Here is a 13,205-nt window from a genome sequence, read left to right as displayed (position 1 = left end):
AAGTAACTGTTCATTTGGTAGATTTTGCAGTTTTCATTTGGCATGTCATATCTATATGGTATTGTGCAAAGAATTAGTTGTGTGTGCCTAGTTTTTGCGATGGTTTCATCTAGTGATGTCATAAAACCACGTTTTGATCCATTAATATCGTTTGCATCAGCTAAGACGACAACATAATCATTTTGTCCTAGACTAGGCGTTTTGTTTTGTATATTGCATGTTGTTTCTTTGAATATAGTATTTGGCTTTATCAAAGTTGTAAATTTATAGATGGTTGTTGAAATTTCGTTCAGTACTTTTGCACAGTTCCCACTGTGACTATCTGAAAGTAACAGTACCCGTTGCTTTTTGACTATGCAGTTATTTATTTGTACAACCAACTATTGCCATTTTGGCCGTGTGTCTATTATAAAGTGAAGATAATTACGCTGTAGTATATGTCAGACCCTTAATGGAAGCGACCGCAAATGATAAATGCAAACAAACTTAACTAAAATCATAACGAAGTTGCCTTACTCAACACTAAATCAGCTTTTTCGACCTTAAACACGTTTAATGCAAAAATTCTCGCATAACTGAATCATTAAAAAAATTTCCCCTGTGTACGACTTTGAGCGTTGAATAGCTATAACCACAGTAACATGTTACACTGTGCTATAACTGGCTATCGTGCTGGCTATAACTCGAATCGTGTATCGATTAATCAGATGACTGTCAGAAAATTGTAGGATATACACATCTCTGGCTTTGTTTATGTAAACTGCGTCAGTTGTCAAAAGCGTAGTAGATGTTGTGTTGTGTGTATGGAGATACGGGGTTGGATGCGTTATCATCGAAGGGCATGTGAAGACGTTTGTTGTTGTTGTCACTGAAAGCAAATTACTCAGAAAATGTCTCATGTACAGTACTTGGATGAATTAATTAGAGAATATCTCGTGTTTAGAGGATTCAGCAGCACATTAAAAGCCTTTGACTCTGATCTGAAGATCGAAAAGGATAAAGGTTTTCGGGTAAGAGGTGTTTTCATATCATGCTTCTTGAGTTCCTCATGAAATGTTTCTCAACTCTTGTTATAGCCGTGTTTTTATTCATAGGTCCGGGTAGTAACTATTTTGTATATAAATTTTGCTGGAATAACTTGTGGTGATCTATCAGTCTGACCAGCGGAACGCACCTTACGTTTTATAAAATGCCATTCTAATTGTCAAAATTAACGTAAATAATTCCTATTTTCCGTAAATACGGTGCATTGTGTAGTGTGGTTTCATTTTTCACTTATTTCTATGACATAATTGGTCCGAAGGTTTTCTTATATCACCAGTAAGTTTAATAAAAGAATACATTGTCCGATGTAAGCTGTGTTGTGCTTTATTAAGATCGTGCTATTAGCTAATTTCGGCCGTGAGCCGTTATGAAACACATTTGCTATCTCATTTATTACATATCGTGCCCATCGCATTCTTTTATGTCGCATATATAAAACCAGAAGCTGTACTCCATCACAAATGTGGTGGTTGCCGTAGAAATTTGAAATAGGGGGTGTTCTGTGTAGACTATAAGTCATGGTTTCATTGGGGCGAATGTAGCGGCGAGGAAACGATGGTAGAAAATGAGTCTCTTCCATGGCAGTGTAGGTTATGTAGAAAGGACAGAAAAATTTCTGAACAGGAGGCAAAAATTTGTGCCCTTACGGCTGAATTAGAAAACACAAACTTGGAATTATGTAGGCTAAGGGAGGAAAAAGACACTGGGAACTGGGAAAGGGTAGCAAGCAAAGGGCGAAAAAGGAAAACACTAGAAAAAACTCCAGAAATTCAATTAGTAAATCAGTTTGGCTTGCTATCTGAAGTGGAAGAAGGGCCTCGTCCAGATGTAGTTGAAACTAGGTTGAAGTAGAGTATTAGCTTAAAGAAAAAAAGACAGGTCGGGATCAAACAAGAATATGAAAAGAACAATGCTGCTTTTAGTCAGCAGTCATGGGAGAGGTGTGGGCCAGCAGCGTCAAGAGAAATTAGGTGTAGGGTACCAGGTCACAAGTTTTGTGAAACCAAGTGCTAGCCTTAGCCAGGTGACAGAAAACTTGGGTCAGCTATGCAGGGACATGGAGAAGGAAGATCAGGTAATTATAGGGGAGCAGGACATAGCTTGGCTATGAATTCAAGATACATTGTTAGGAGTGACCTGGATAAAATAGGAGCAGAAACTGAGCACCCAAATGTGGGGTTTGTGGAGGTCTTTCAGCACCATGATCAGCTCTGGGTAAACATTGCTGTAAGGTATGTCAACACTGAGCTGAACAGGATGCTCCAGACACCGGCAAAATCTCACGTAAGTGGTGTTCCAGTAAATGCTATTGGTAGGTGGGGATACTCTACACAGGGCCTGCACCTGAATAGGATGGGGAAAAATAAGTTAGCTTCTCTATTTGCAGAAACTGTAAGGGGGTCCACAGTCTCAAGGGGTGATCCCTGTGGTTAATGGGACCAGGCAGACAGGTTTTTTAGGTTAAGGCCAAAGTCCAGACAGATGACAATCAAGATAAATAGAATAAAAGAAACTTCATGTGCAGTAAATAGTGGTAAAGCTAAGGGCAGTATCAACTTACTTCATCAAAATATCAGGGGAATAAAAAATAAAGTAGGTGAGCTATTAGTGTGTTTAGAGGACCTCAAAAATAGGAATGAGATTGATATACTCTGTCTGTCTGAACACCATGTAACTGTGGGCATGGATAGTGTCAGTATAAGTGGGTATAATTTAGCATCTTACACTCTTAGATCTAGGATGGATAAAGGAGGAGTTGCCATTTTCATAAAACAAGGGTCTAAATGCGAAAGTGTAGACATTAGCAAATGTTGCGTTGATCAGCGCTTTGATGTTTGCGCTTGCATACTTCAGCTAGATAATGTAGTATTCATATTAGCAACAGTTTACAGGTCCCCATTAGGAGACTGGGAGCTGTCCATAAAAAAGTTTGACTCCCTATTATGCTGTCTGTCAGACAAAAAGAAAAAGTTATTAATCTGTGGTGATTTCAATATAAACTTTCTAAGTAATTCTGATAGGAAATGTGAACTAGAAGTGTTATTAACAACATATAACTTAGAATCAGTCATCAATTTCCCTACACGTATAGTTCAAGACAGTAGCACGCTAATAGATAATGAATTTTTACAGAAAGAGGATGTAAAACAAACACATGCTTTCCCTGTGGTAAATGGATTGTCAGACCATGATGCACAACTGATTAACTTACAAAACCTAACAGGATGTACAGTCCAGAAACCATTAAGTAAAAGTGTGAGGTCGCTCAACCCGGTATCTATAGAACACTTCAGAGAAAGCTTAAGCAATGTTAATTGAGGAGATGTATATAATGAGCCAAATGCTAATGATAAATGCAATGTATTTCTTGATAAATTTATACCCGTTTTTGAACATTGTTTCCCAAAGAAAATTACTAAATGTAACACCACACACATTTCAAAGAAACCTTGGATTACTACAGGTATTAAAGTGTCTTCAGAAAGAAAAAGAAAACTGTATGAGATAGCAAGAACTAGTAAAGATCCAGAAGTAGTTTTACACAATAAAAATTATTGCAACATACTTAGATAAGTTGTAAGGAAATCAAGAAGTCAGTAGACAGGGTAGAGCATACTAAGTTTTTGGGTATACATATAGATGAGAATCTTAATTGAAAAATTCATATTTTGGATCTTCTAAAGGGACTAGGTTCAGCAACTTTTGCAATCAGAATAATTGCCAATTTTGAGGATATATAAATTAGTAAGCTAACATACTTTGCATACTTTCACTCTCTGATGTCATAGGGAATAATATTTTGAGGTAACTCAACATTTAGACAAAAAGTATTCACTGCTCAAAAGATAGTGGTTAGAATAACATGTGGGGTTCATAGTCGCACATCTTGTAGGCATCTTTTTAAAAGATTGGGAATTCTTACAACAGCCTCACAGTACATTTACTAACTAATGGAATTTGTTCTCAACAACATGGAGCAGTTTAAAAACAACAGTAACATTCATGATTATAATACCAGAAAAAAGAAAGACTTACACTATCCTTTACTCAACCTATCTTTGGCACAGAAAGGGGTAAAATATGCTGTTACAAAAATTTTTGACAAATTACCAGATGAAATAAAATGTCTGACAGACAGCAGTAATAGCTTCAAAAATAAATTGAAATCATATCTCTTTGTCAACTCCTTCTATACCATAGATGAATTCTTGAATAGGAATAAATAAATCTATAAATATAGCATATGCATTTTGTACCATTTAAGGGAATGGGGTAAATAGTAAAATATTAATCTTAACTTTCCCCCATGAACCATGGACCTTGCCATTGGTGGGGAGGCTTGCGTGCCTCAGCGATACAGATGGCCGTACCGTAGGTGCAACCACAACGGAGGGGTATCTGTTGAGAGGCCAGACAAACGTGTGGTTCCTGAAGAGGGGCAGCAGCCTTTTCAGTAGTTGCAGGGGCAACAGTCTGGATGCTTGACTGATCTGGCCTTGTAACATTAACCAAAACGGCCTTGCTGTGCTGGTACTGCGAACGGCTGAAAGCAAGGGGAAACTACAGCCGTAATTTTTCCTGAGGACATGCAGCTTTACTGTATGATTAAATGATGATGGCGTCCTCTTGGGTAAAATATTCCGGAGGTAAAATAGTCCCCCATTCGGATCTCCGGGCGGGGACTACTCAAGAGGACGTCGTTATCAGGAGAAAGAAAACTGGCATTCTACGGATCGGAGCGTGGAATGTCAGATCCCTTAATCGGGCAGGTAGGTTAGAAAATTTAAAAAGGGAAATGGATAGGTTACAGTTAGATATAGTGGGAATTAGTGAAGTTCGGTGGCAGGAGGAACAAGACTTTTGGTCAGGTGATTACAGGGTTATAAATACAAAATCAAATAGGGGTAATGCAGGAGTAGGTTTAATAATTAATAAAAAAATAGGAGTGCGGGTTAGCTACTACAAACAGCATAGTGAACGCATTATTGTGGCCAAGATAGACACAAAGCCCATGCCTACTACAGTAGTACAAGTTTATATGCCAACTAGCTCTGCAGATGATGAAGAAATTGATGAAATGTATGACGAGATAAAAGAAATTGTTCAGGTAGTGAAGGGAGACGAAAATTTAATAGTCATGGGTGACTGGAATTCGTCAGTAGGAAAAGGGAGAGAAGGAAACATAGTAGGTGAATATGGATTGGGGGGAAGAAATGAAAGAGGAAGCCGCCTTGTAGAATTTTGCACAGAGCATAACTTAATCATAGCTAACACTTGGTTCAAGAATCATAAAAGAAGGTTGTATACCTGGAAGAATCCTGGAGATACTAAAAGATATCAGATAGATTATATAATGGTAAGACAGAGATTTAGGAACCAGGTTTTAAATTGTAAGACATCTCCAGGGGCAGATATGGATTCTGACCACAATCTCTTGGTTATGAACTGCAGATTGAAACTGAAGAAACTGCAAAAAGGTGGGAATTTAAAGAGGTGGGACCTGGATAAACTGAAAGAACGAGAGGTTGTAGAGAGTTTCAGGGAGAGCATAAGGGAACAATTGACAGGAATAGGGGAAAGAAATACAGTAGAAGAAGAATGGGTAGCTCTGAGGGATGAAGTAGTGAAGGCAGCAGAGGATCAAGTAGGTAAAAAGACGAGGGCTAATAGAAATCCTTGGGTAACAGAAGAAATATTGAATTTAATTGATGAAAGGAGAAAATATAAAAATGCAGTAAATGAAGCAGGCAAAAGGGAATACAAACGTCTCAAAAATGAGATTGACAGAAAGTGCAAAATGGCTAAGCAGGGATGGCTAGAGGACAAATGTAAGGATGTAGAGGCTTGTCTCACTAGGGGTAAGATAGATACTGCCTACAGGAAAATTAAAGAGACCTTTGGAGAGAAGAGAACCACTTGTATGAATATCAAGAGCTCAGATGGCAACCCAGTTCTAAGCAAAGAAGGGAAGGCAGAAAGGTGGAAGGAGTATATAGAGGGTTTATACAAGGGCGATGTACTTGAGGACAGTATTATGGAAATGGAAGAGGATGTAGATGAAGATGAAATGGGAGATAAGATACTGCGTGAAGAGTTTGACAGAGCACTGAAAGACCTGAGTCGAAACAAGGCCCCGGGAGTAGACAACATTCCATTAGAACTACTGATGGCCTTGGGAGAGCCAGTCATGACAAAACTCTACCATCTGGTGAGCAAGATGTATGAGACAGGCGAAATACCCACAGACTTCAAGAAGAATATAATAATTCCAATCCCAAAGAAAGCAGGTGTTGACAGATGTGAAAATTACGAACTATCAGTTTAATAAGTCACAGCTGCAAAATACTAACGCGAATTCTTTACAGACGAATGGAAAAACTGGTAGAAGCGGACCTCGGGGAAGATCAGTTTGGATTCCGTAGAAATGTTGGAACACGTGAGGCAATACTAACCTTACGACTTATCTTAGAAGAAAGATTAAGGAAACGCAAACCTACGTTTCTAGCATTTGTAGACTTAGAGAAAGCTTTTGACAACGTTAACTGGAATACTCTCTTTCAAATTCTGAAGGTGGCAGGGGTAAAATACGGGGAGCGAAAGGCTATTTACAATTTGTACAGAAACCAGATGGCAGTTATAATAGTTGAGGGGCATGAAAGGGAAGCAGTGGTTGGGAAAGGAGTGAGACAGGGTTGTAACCTCTCCCCGATGTTATTCAATCTGTATATTGAGCAAGCAGTAAAGGAAACAAAAGAAAAATTCGGAGTAGGTATTAAAATTCATGGAGAAGAAGTAAAAACTTTGAGGTTCGCCGATGACATTGTAATTCTGTCAGAGACAGCAAAGGACTTGGAAGAGCAGTTGAACGGAATGGACAGTGTCTTGAAAGGAGGATATAAGATGAACATCAACAAAAGCAAAACGAGGATAATGGAATGTAGTCAAATTAAATCAGGTGATGCTGAGGGGATTAGATTAGGAAATGAGACACTTAAAGTAGTAAAGGAGTTTTGCTATTTAGGGAGTAAAATAACTGATGATGGTCGAAGTAGAGAGGATATAAAATGTAGACTGGCAATGGCAAGGAAATCGTTTGTGAAGAAGAGAAATTTGTTAACATCGAGTATAGATTTAAGTGTCAGGAAGTCGTTTCTGAAAGTATTTGTATGGAGTGTAGCCATGTATGGAAGTGAAACATGGACGATAACTAGTTTGGACAAGAAGAGAATAGAAGCTTTCGAAATGTGGTGCTACAGAAGAATGCTGAAGATAAGGTGGGTAGATCAGGTAACTAATGAGTAGGTATTGAATAGGATTGGGGAGAAGAGAAGTTTGTGGCACAACTTGACTAGAAGAAGAGATCGGTTGGTAGGACATGTTTTGAGGCATCAAGGGATCACAAATTTAGCATTGGAGGGCAGCGTGGAGGGTAAAAATCGTAGAGGGAGACCAAGAGATGAATACACTAAGCAGATTCAGAAGGATGTAGGTTGCAGTAGGTACTGGGAGATGAAGAAGCTTGCACAGGATAGAGTAGCATGGAGAGCTGCATCAAACCAGTCTCAGGACTGAAGACCACAACAACAACAACAACACAACAACAACTCTGTATTAAAAATCTTGTTTCATATGTGCATTTCTTGTGCACTTGACATGTTCCACATCATAACGGCTACTGTACTGTGTGACTGATCAATGGAACACGCAACCAAATAACTAACATGTGGTTTTATGTATGTGACATAAAAGAAAGGGATAAGCATGATACGTAATACATGACATAGCAGTCGTGCTTAATAATGACTCATGGCCGAAATTAGCTAATAGTGCGTTTTCAATTAAATACAGAAAAGCTTACAACAGACAATATATTCTTTTATTAAACACCTAGAGGCCCTGGATCCCCATGCAAGCAAAATGTACATGTCAAGTTGCTTCAGTTTGGGTGCAGGAGGAACGTTTTGAGACATTACTGCTGTTTATACCCTCAACAGCAGTATTCTACTGTATTGTGGCTACAACATTTTCTATGACATGCCCAAACTGTGACAGTGACTCATCTAAATATATTATAACTGTGTATCTGAGCAGGCTTTGGTCTTGGATTTTTGCTTTTGTAGCACAAGTGCAAGACCCAACTCACAAATTTAGTCTGCCAATGGTCCTTTGCTACAGTTCAAAATTATATTCTGACACTCCAATTTAGCTGCAGCACTAGTGCCTCTGGAAAAGACGAATGAATGGAGAGTATTTTATACAATACCTAGTTTGTCATTGGCCACTATCCACTCTAAGTAGATGATTTAGTCCTGCAGCTCGATAGTAGAGTCTATGCATAACTAGCTACCGTAGGAGCAAAGCAGCAGCAAATTTTTACAGTGAATCATGCCGCAATGTGTGCTTAAATGGCTATTTGTTGTGCTTTAGACACAAAAGATAAACATTGAGAGTTTGAAACACAGTTTTGGAGAGAGTTACACTCTCTCTGGTGATTCACTGTCAGTTTGCACTTAAGTTCATTTTTGTTTTGCTCTGTTTTCAATGGTCAACCAGGTATCAGTTGATACTGGTAAATAAAATGAACTAAGTTTTTTTTTTCTACAGGTTGGCTACATTTGTGAGAAAGTACCTCTCTCACAAAGGTATGGACTGTCCAAGATTCACAGGAGCAATACTTGCCACCTATTTGATTTGTAGGAAGACTGTGCTTAAGATCTTTATTCATAAATGTGTGTGTGTGTGTGTGTGTGTGTGTGTGTATGTGTGTGTGTGTGAGAGAGAGAGAGAGAAAGAGAGAGAGAGAGAGAGAGAGCGACTGTAGTCATTTTACATGAGTTTGTGGCATTGGAAAAGCGTCTGGTTCGACCCATCTGCTTTGACCCATGATGTCGTCAAGACCCTTACTACCAGCATGTACAATCTATATTCCTATTCTGCAAACCACCATGAGATGCACGGCAGAGGGTACGCCCACTGTACTAATCTTACCCTCATGAACCCTACGTGAGCAATATGTAGGGGATTGTAGTGTTGTCCCAGAGTAATCATTTAAAGCCAGTACTTGAAACTTTAAAAGATTTTCTTGGCATACTTTACGTCTGTCTTCAAGAGTCTTCCAGTTCAGTTCCTTCAGTATCTCTGTGACACTCTCCCATGCATTAAGCAAATCTGTGATCATTCGTGCTGCCCTTCTCTGTATACATTCAATGTCTATTATCAGTCCTATCTGGTACGGGTCCCACATACTTGAACAGTGTTCTAGAACCGGTTGCATGATGATTTGTAGACTGATTGCACTTACCCAGTATTCTACCAATAAACCAAAGTCTACCACCTGCTTTGCTCACAACTGAACGTATCCGATCATTCCTTTTCATATACTTACAAAGTGTTACACCCAGGTTATTGTATGAGTTGGTGAATCCAGCAGTGACTCATTGATATTATAGTAATAGGATACTACGTTTTTTCATTTTGTGAAGTGCACAGTTTCACATTTCTGAACATTTAGAGCAAGTTGCCTATCTCTGCACCACGTTGAAATATTATAAAGATCTGACTGAATATTTATGCAGATTCTTTCAGATAGTACTTCATTATAGACAACTGCATCATCTGCAAAAAAACTTATTTTACTATTGATATTGTCTGCAGGATCATTAATGTACAACATGAACAGCAAGGGTTCCAGTACACTTCCCTGGGGCACACTCGAAGTTACTTCTACACCTGACAATGACTCTCTATCCAAGATAACATGCTGTGTCCTCCCTACCAAAAAGTCCTCAATCCAGTCACAAATTTCACTTGATACCCCATATGACAATACTTTTGACAATTAGCAAGGTACTGAGTCAATTGCTTTTTGGAAATCAAGAAATACTGCATCTACCTGGTTGCCTTGATCGAAAGCTCTCAGTAAGTCATGTGAGAAAAGTCTGAGTTGAATTTCACATGATCAATGGTTTTGAAATCCATATTGGGTGGCATTGAGTAGGTCATTCTGTTCAAGATATCTCATTATATTTGAGCTCAGAATATGTTTTGAGAATCTACAACAAATCGATGTCAAGGATATTGGACAGTAGTTTTGTAGATCACTTCTACTACCCTTCTTGGAGACAGGTGTGACCTGTGTCTTTTTTCCAAGAACTGGGCACGGTTTTTTGTTCGAGGGATCTACGATAGATTATAGTTAGAAGAGGAGCGAACTCAGACACAGATTCAGTATAGAATCTGACAGGGATTCCATCAGGACCTGGAGCTTTGTTCAGTTTTAACAATTTCAGCTGTTTCTTAACGCCACTGACACTAGTACTTATGTTATCCATCTTTTCAGTGGTATGAGGAGTAAATGGGGGCAATTCTCCAGAGTTTCCTGTGTAAAGGAACATTTGAAAATGAAGTTGAGCATTTTAGCTTTTGCACTGTTACTCTCAATTTCAGTTCCTGTCTCATTCACTAGGGACTGGACACTTAACTTTGGTGCCACTAACAGCCTTTGCGTATGACCAGAATTTCTTTGGATTTTGTGAAATATCATTTGGCAGTATTCTGCTATGGTAGTAATTAAAGGCATCACACACTGCTCTCTTGACAGACAAATGCGTTTCATTCAGCATCTCTCTGTCTATAGTCCTACGCCTTGTTTTACACCTATTATGCAGTAATCTCTGTTTCTTTAGAGTGACTGTTTACCATTGAAGTTCCCTCCATTATGAACTCATCTACTGAGTACATATATATCCAGTGCATGGTCAACTATTCTTTTAAACTTGAGCCACAGTTCCTCTACATGCTCCTGACCTGTGCTGAAAGTTTCAAGTTCCTCATTGAGATAGGACATTACTGATTTTTTTATCTAGTTTACTGAACATATATATATTTCTGCTTGTTTTAGTTGTTCTTTGTACTTTAGTAATCATTGTTGCCACGACCGTGTCATGGTCACTGATACCAGTTTCGATGTTGAAATCCTCAAAGAGCGCAGGTCTGTTTGTTGCCATTAGATCCAATATATTTCCATTATGAGTGTTGTTTCTAACTATGTGTTCTAGGTAGATTTCTGAGAAGGCATTTATTAAAGTTTCACAAGATGTCTTATTGTGACCTACACTAACAAAACTCTAATTTTGCCAATTAATTGTAGATTTGTTGGATGGTTAAAGTCTCCACTGATAATGACAGTATGGTTGGGGAACTTATGTACGAGTGAACTGAGGTTTTCTCTAAAGTTTTCGGTTACATCAGGAGATGAGTCTGGTGTGTGACAGAAGGATCCAATTATCATGTTATGCCCTTGCCCAAACAATCTCACATGCAGCTTCAATTTCTATCTCAGTGGATAAACCACCTCCATTTCCTGTTTGCCCATTCTTTCAATATACACTTAAATTTTCCGTGAAAATCTCACTGGTCTCAAATCCAGGTTTCAACCAGCTTTGTGCACCTAGTATTATACACTATGTGATCAAAAGTATCCGGACACCTGGCTGAAAATGACTTATAAGTTCGTGGCGCCCTCCATTGCTAATGCTGGAATTCAGTATGTTGTTGGCCCACCCTTAGCCTTGATGACAGCTTCCACTCTCGCAGGCATACATTCAATCAGATGCTGGGTTCTTGGGAAATGGCAGCCGATTCTTCATGGAGTGCTGCACTGAGGAGAGGTATCGATGTTGGTCGGTGAGGCCTGGCACGAAGTCAGCGTTCCAAAACATCCCAAAGGTGTTCCATAGGATTCAGGTCGGCACTCTGTGCAGGCCAGTCCATTACGGGGATGTTATTATTGTGTAACCAATGTGCCACACGCCCTGCATTATGAACAGGTGCTTGTTTGTGTTGAAAGATGCGATCACCATCCCCAAATTGCTCTTCAACAGTGGGAAGCAAGAAGGTGCTTAAAACATCAGTGTAGGCCTGTGCTGTGATAGTGTCATGCAAAACAACAAGTTGTGCAAGCCCCCTCCATGAAAAACACGACCACACCATGACACCATCACCACCACCTCCGAATTTTACTGTTGGCACTACACACACTAGCAGATGACATTCCCTGGGTATTCGCCATGCCCACACCCTGCCATCTGATCGCTACAGTCTGTACCGTGATTTGTCACTCCACACAATGTTTTTCCACTGTTCAATCGTCCAATGTTTACGCTCCTTACACAAAGTGAGGCATTGTTTGGCATTTACCAGTGTGATGTGTGGCTTATGAGTAGTCGCTTGACCATGAAATCCAAGTTTTCTCACATCCCACCTAACTGTTGTAGTACTTGCAGTGGATCCTGACACAGTTTGGAATTCCTGTGTGATGGTCTGGATAGATGTCTGCCTATTACACATCACGTCTGTCTTCAACTGTCGGCGGCCTCTGTCAGTCAACAGACGAGGTCAGCCTGTACGCTTTTGTGCTGTACGTGTCCCTTCACATTCCCACTTTACTAGTGTATTGGAAACAGTGGACCTAGGGATGTTTAGGAGTGTGGAAATCTCGCATACAGACGTATGACACAAGTGACACCCAATCACCTGACCATGTTTCAAGTTGGTGAGTTCTGCAGAGTGCCCCATTCTGCTCTCTCATGATGTCTAATGACTACTGAGGTCACTGATATGGAGTACCGGGCAGAAGGTGGCAGCAAAATGGACCTAATATGAAAAGTGTATGTTTTTGGGGGTGTCCGGATACTTTTGATCAGATTGTCCATCTAGCTCTCTTGAACTAGGTTCCCTGACTCAGAAACTTTCATCTCTGCTGTCACTGTTGAATCTCCCCCACGTGGTAACATCACTGTGATGGTTGAGCAGGTGACTACTACAGTCACTACATACACACACTAACAAAAATAAAAACTACACAAGAATATTTCACTCCAGCAGTATAAAGAAACTAACAGAACAATTGTGGGAAGGTAGGGAGTTTAGGGTGAGGACAAGCTCAATACATGACAGTACGAAAAACAGCACCTTCCTAAACAAATATTAGCCACAAAATCAATCACAAAATATACTCATCATACGACATAACACTACAAACATGAAAATCATAGGAATTGTACATTCTGCTTTACCTATATAGCCCAAAGTAAACCCTCCATACCAAAAAACCAACACACACAACTGTGAAACACGGTATCACAAAATTCCCATCACCT

General features: G+C 39.5%; 1 protein-coding gene across 1 annotated transcript in view; it reads left to right on the top strand.

The window, feature by feature from the left end:
* Positions 1-734: 734 nt before the first annotated feature.
* Positions 735-13,205, top strand: part of LOC126253700 (WD repeat-containing protein 91) — a 231,609-nt gene continuing 219,138 nt past the window's right edge. The window contains exon 1 of the mRNA XM_049955227.1: positions 735-1,010. Coding sequence (XP_049811184.1) covers positions 891-1,010 — 120 coding nt within the window. The 5' untranslated portion in view covers positions 735-890. The remainder of the gene's footprint in view (positions 1,011-13,205) is intronic.

The sequence above is a fragment of the Schistocerca nitens genome, chromosome 4 (genome assembly GCF_023898315.1).
Source record: "Schistocerca nitens isolate TAMUIC-IGC-003100 chromosome 4, iqSchNite1.1, whole genome shotgun sequence".
Lineage (NCBI taxonomy): Eukaryota > Metazoa > Arthropoda > Insecta > Orthoptera > Acrididae > Schistocerca > Schistocerca nitens.
This window is presented reverse-complemented; position numbering and strand designations above follow the sequence as displayed.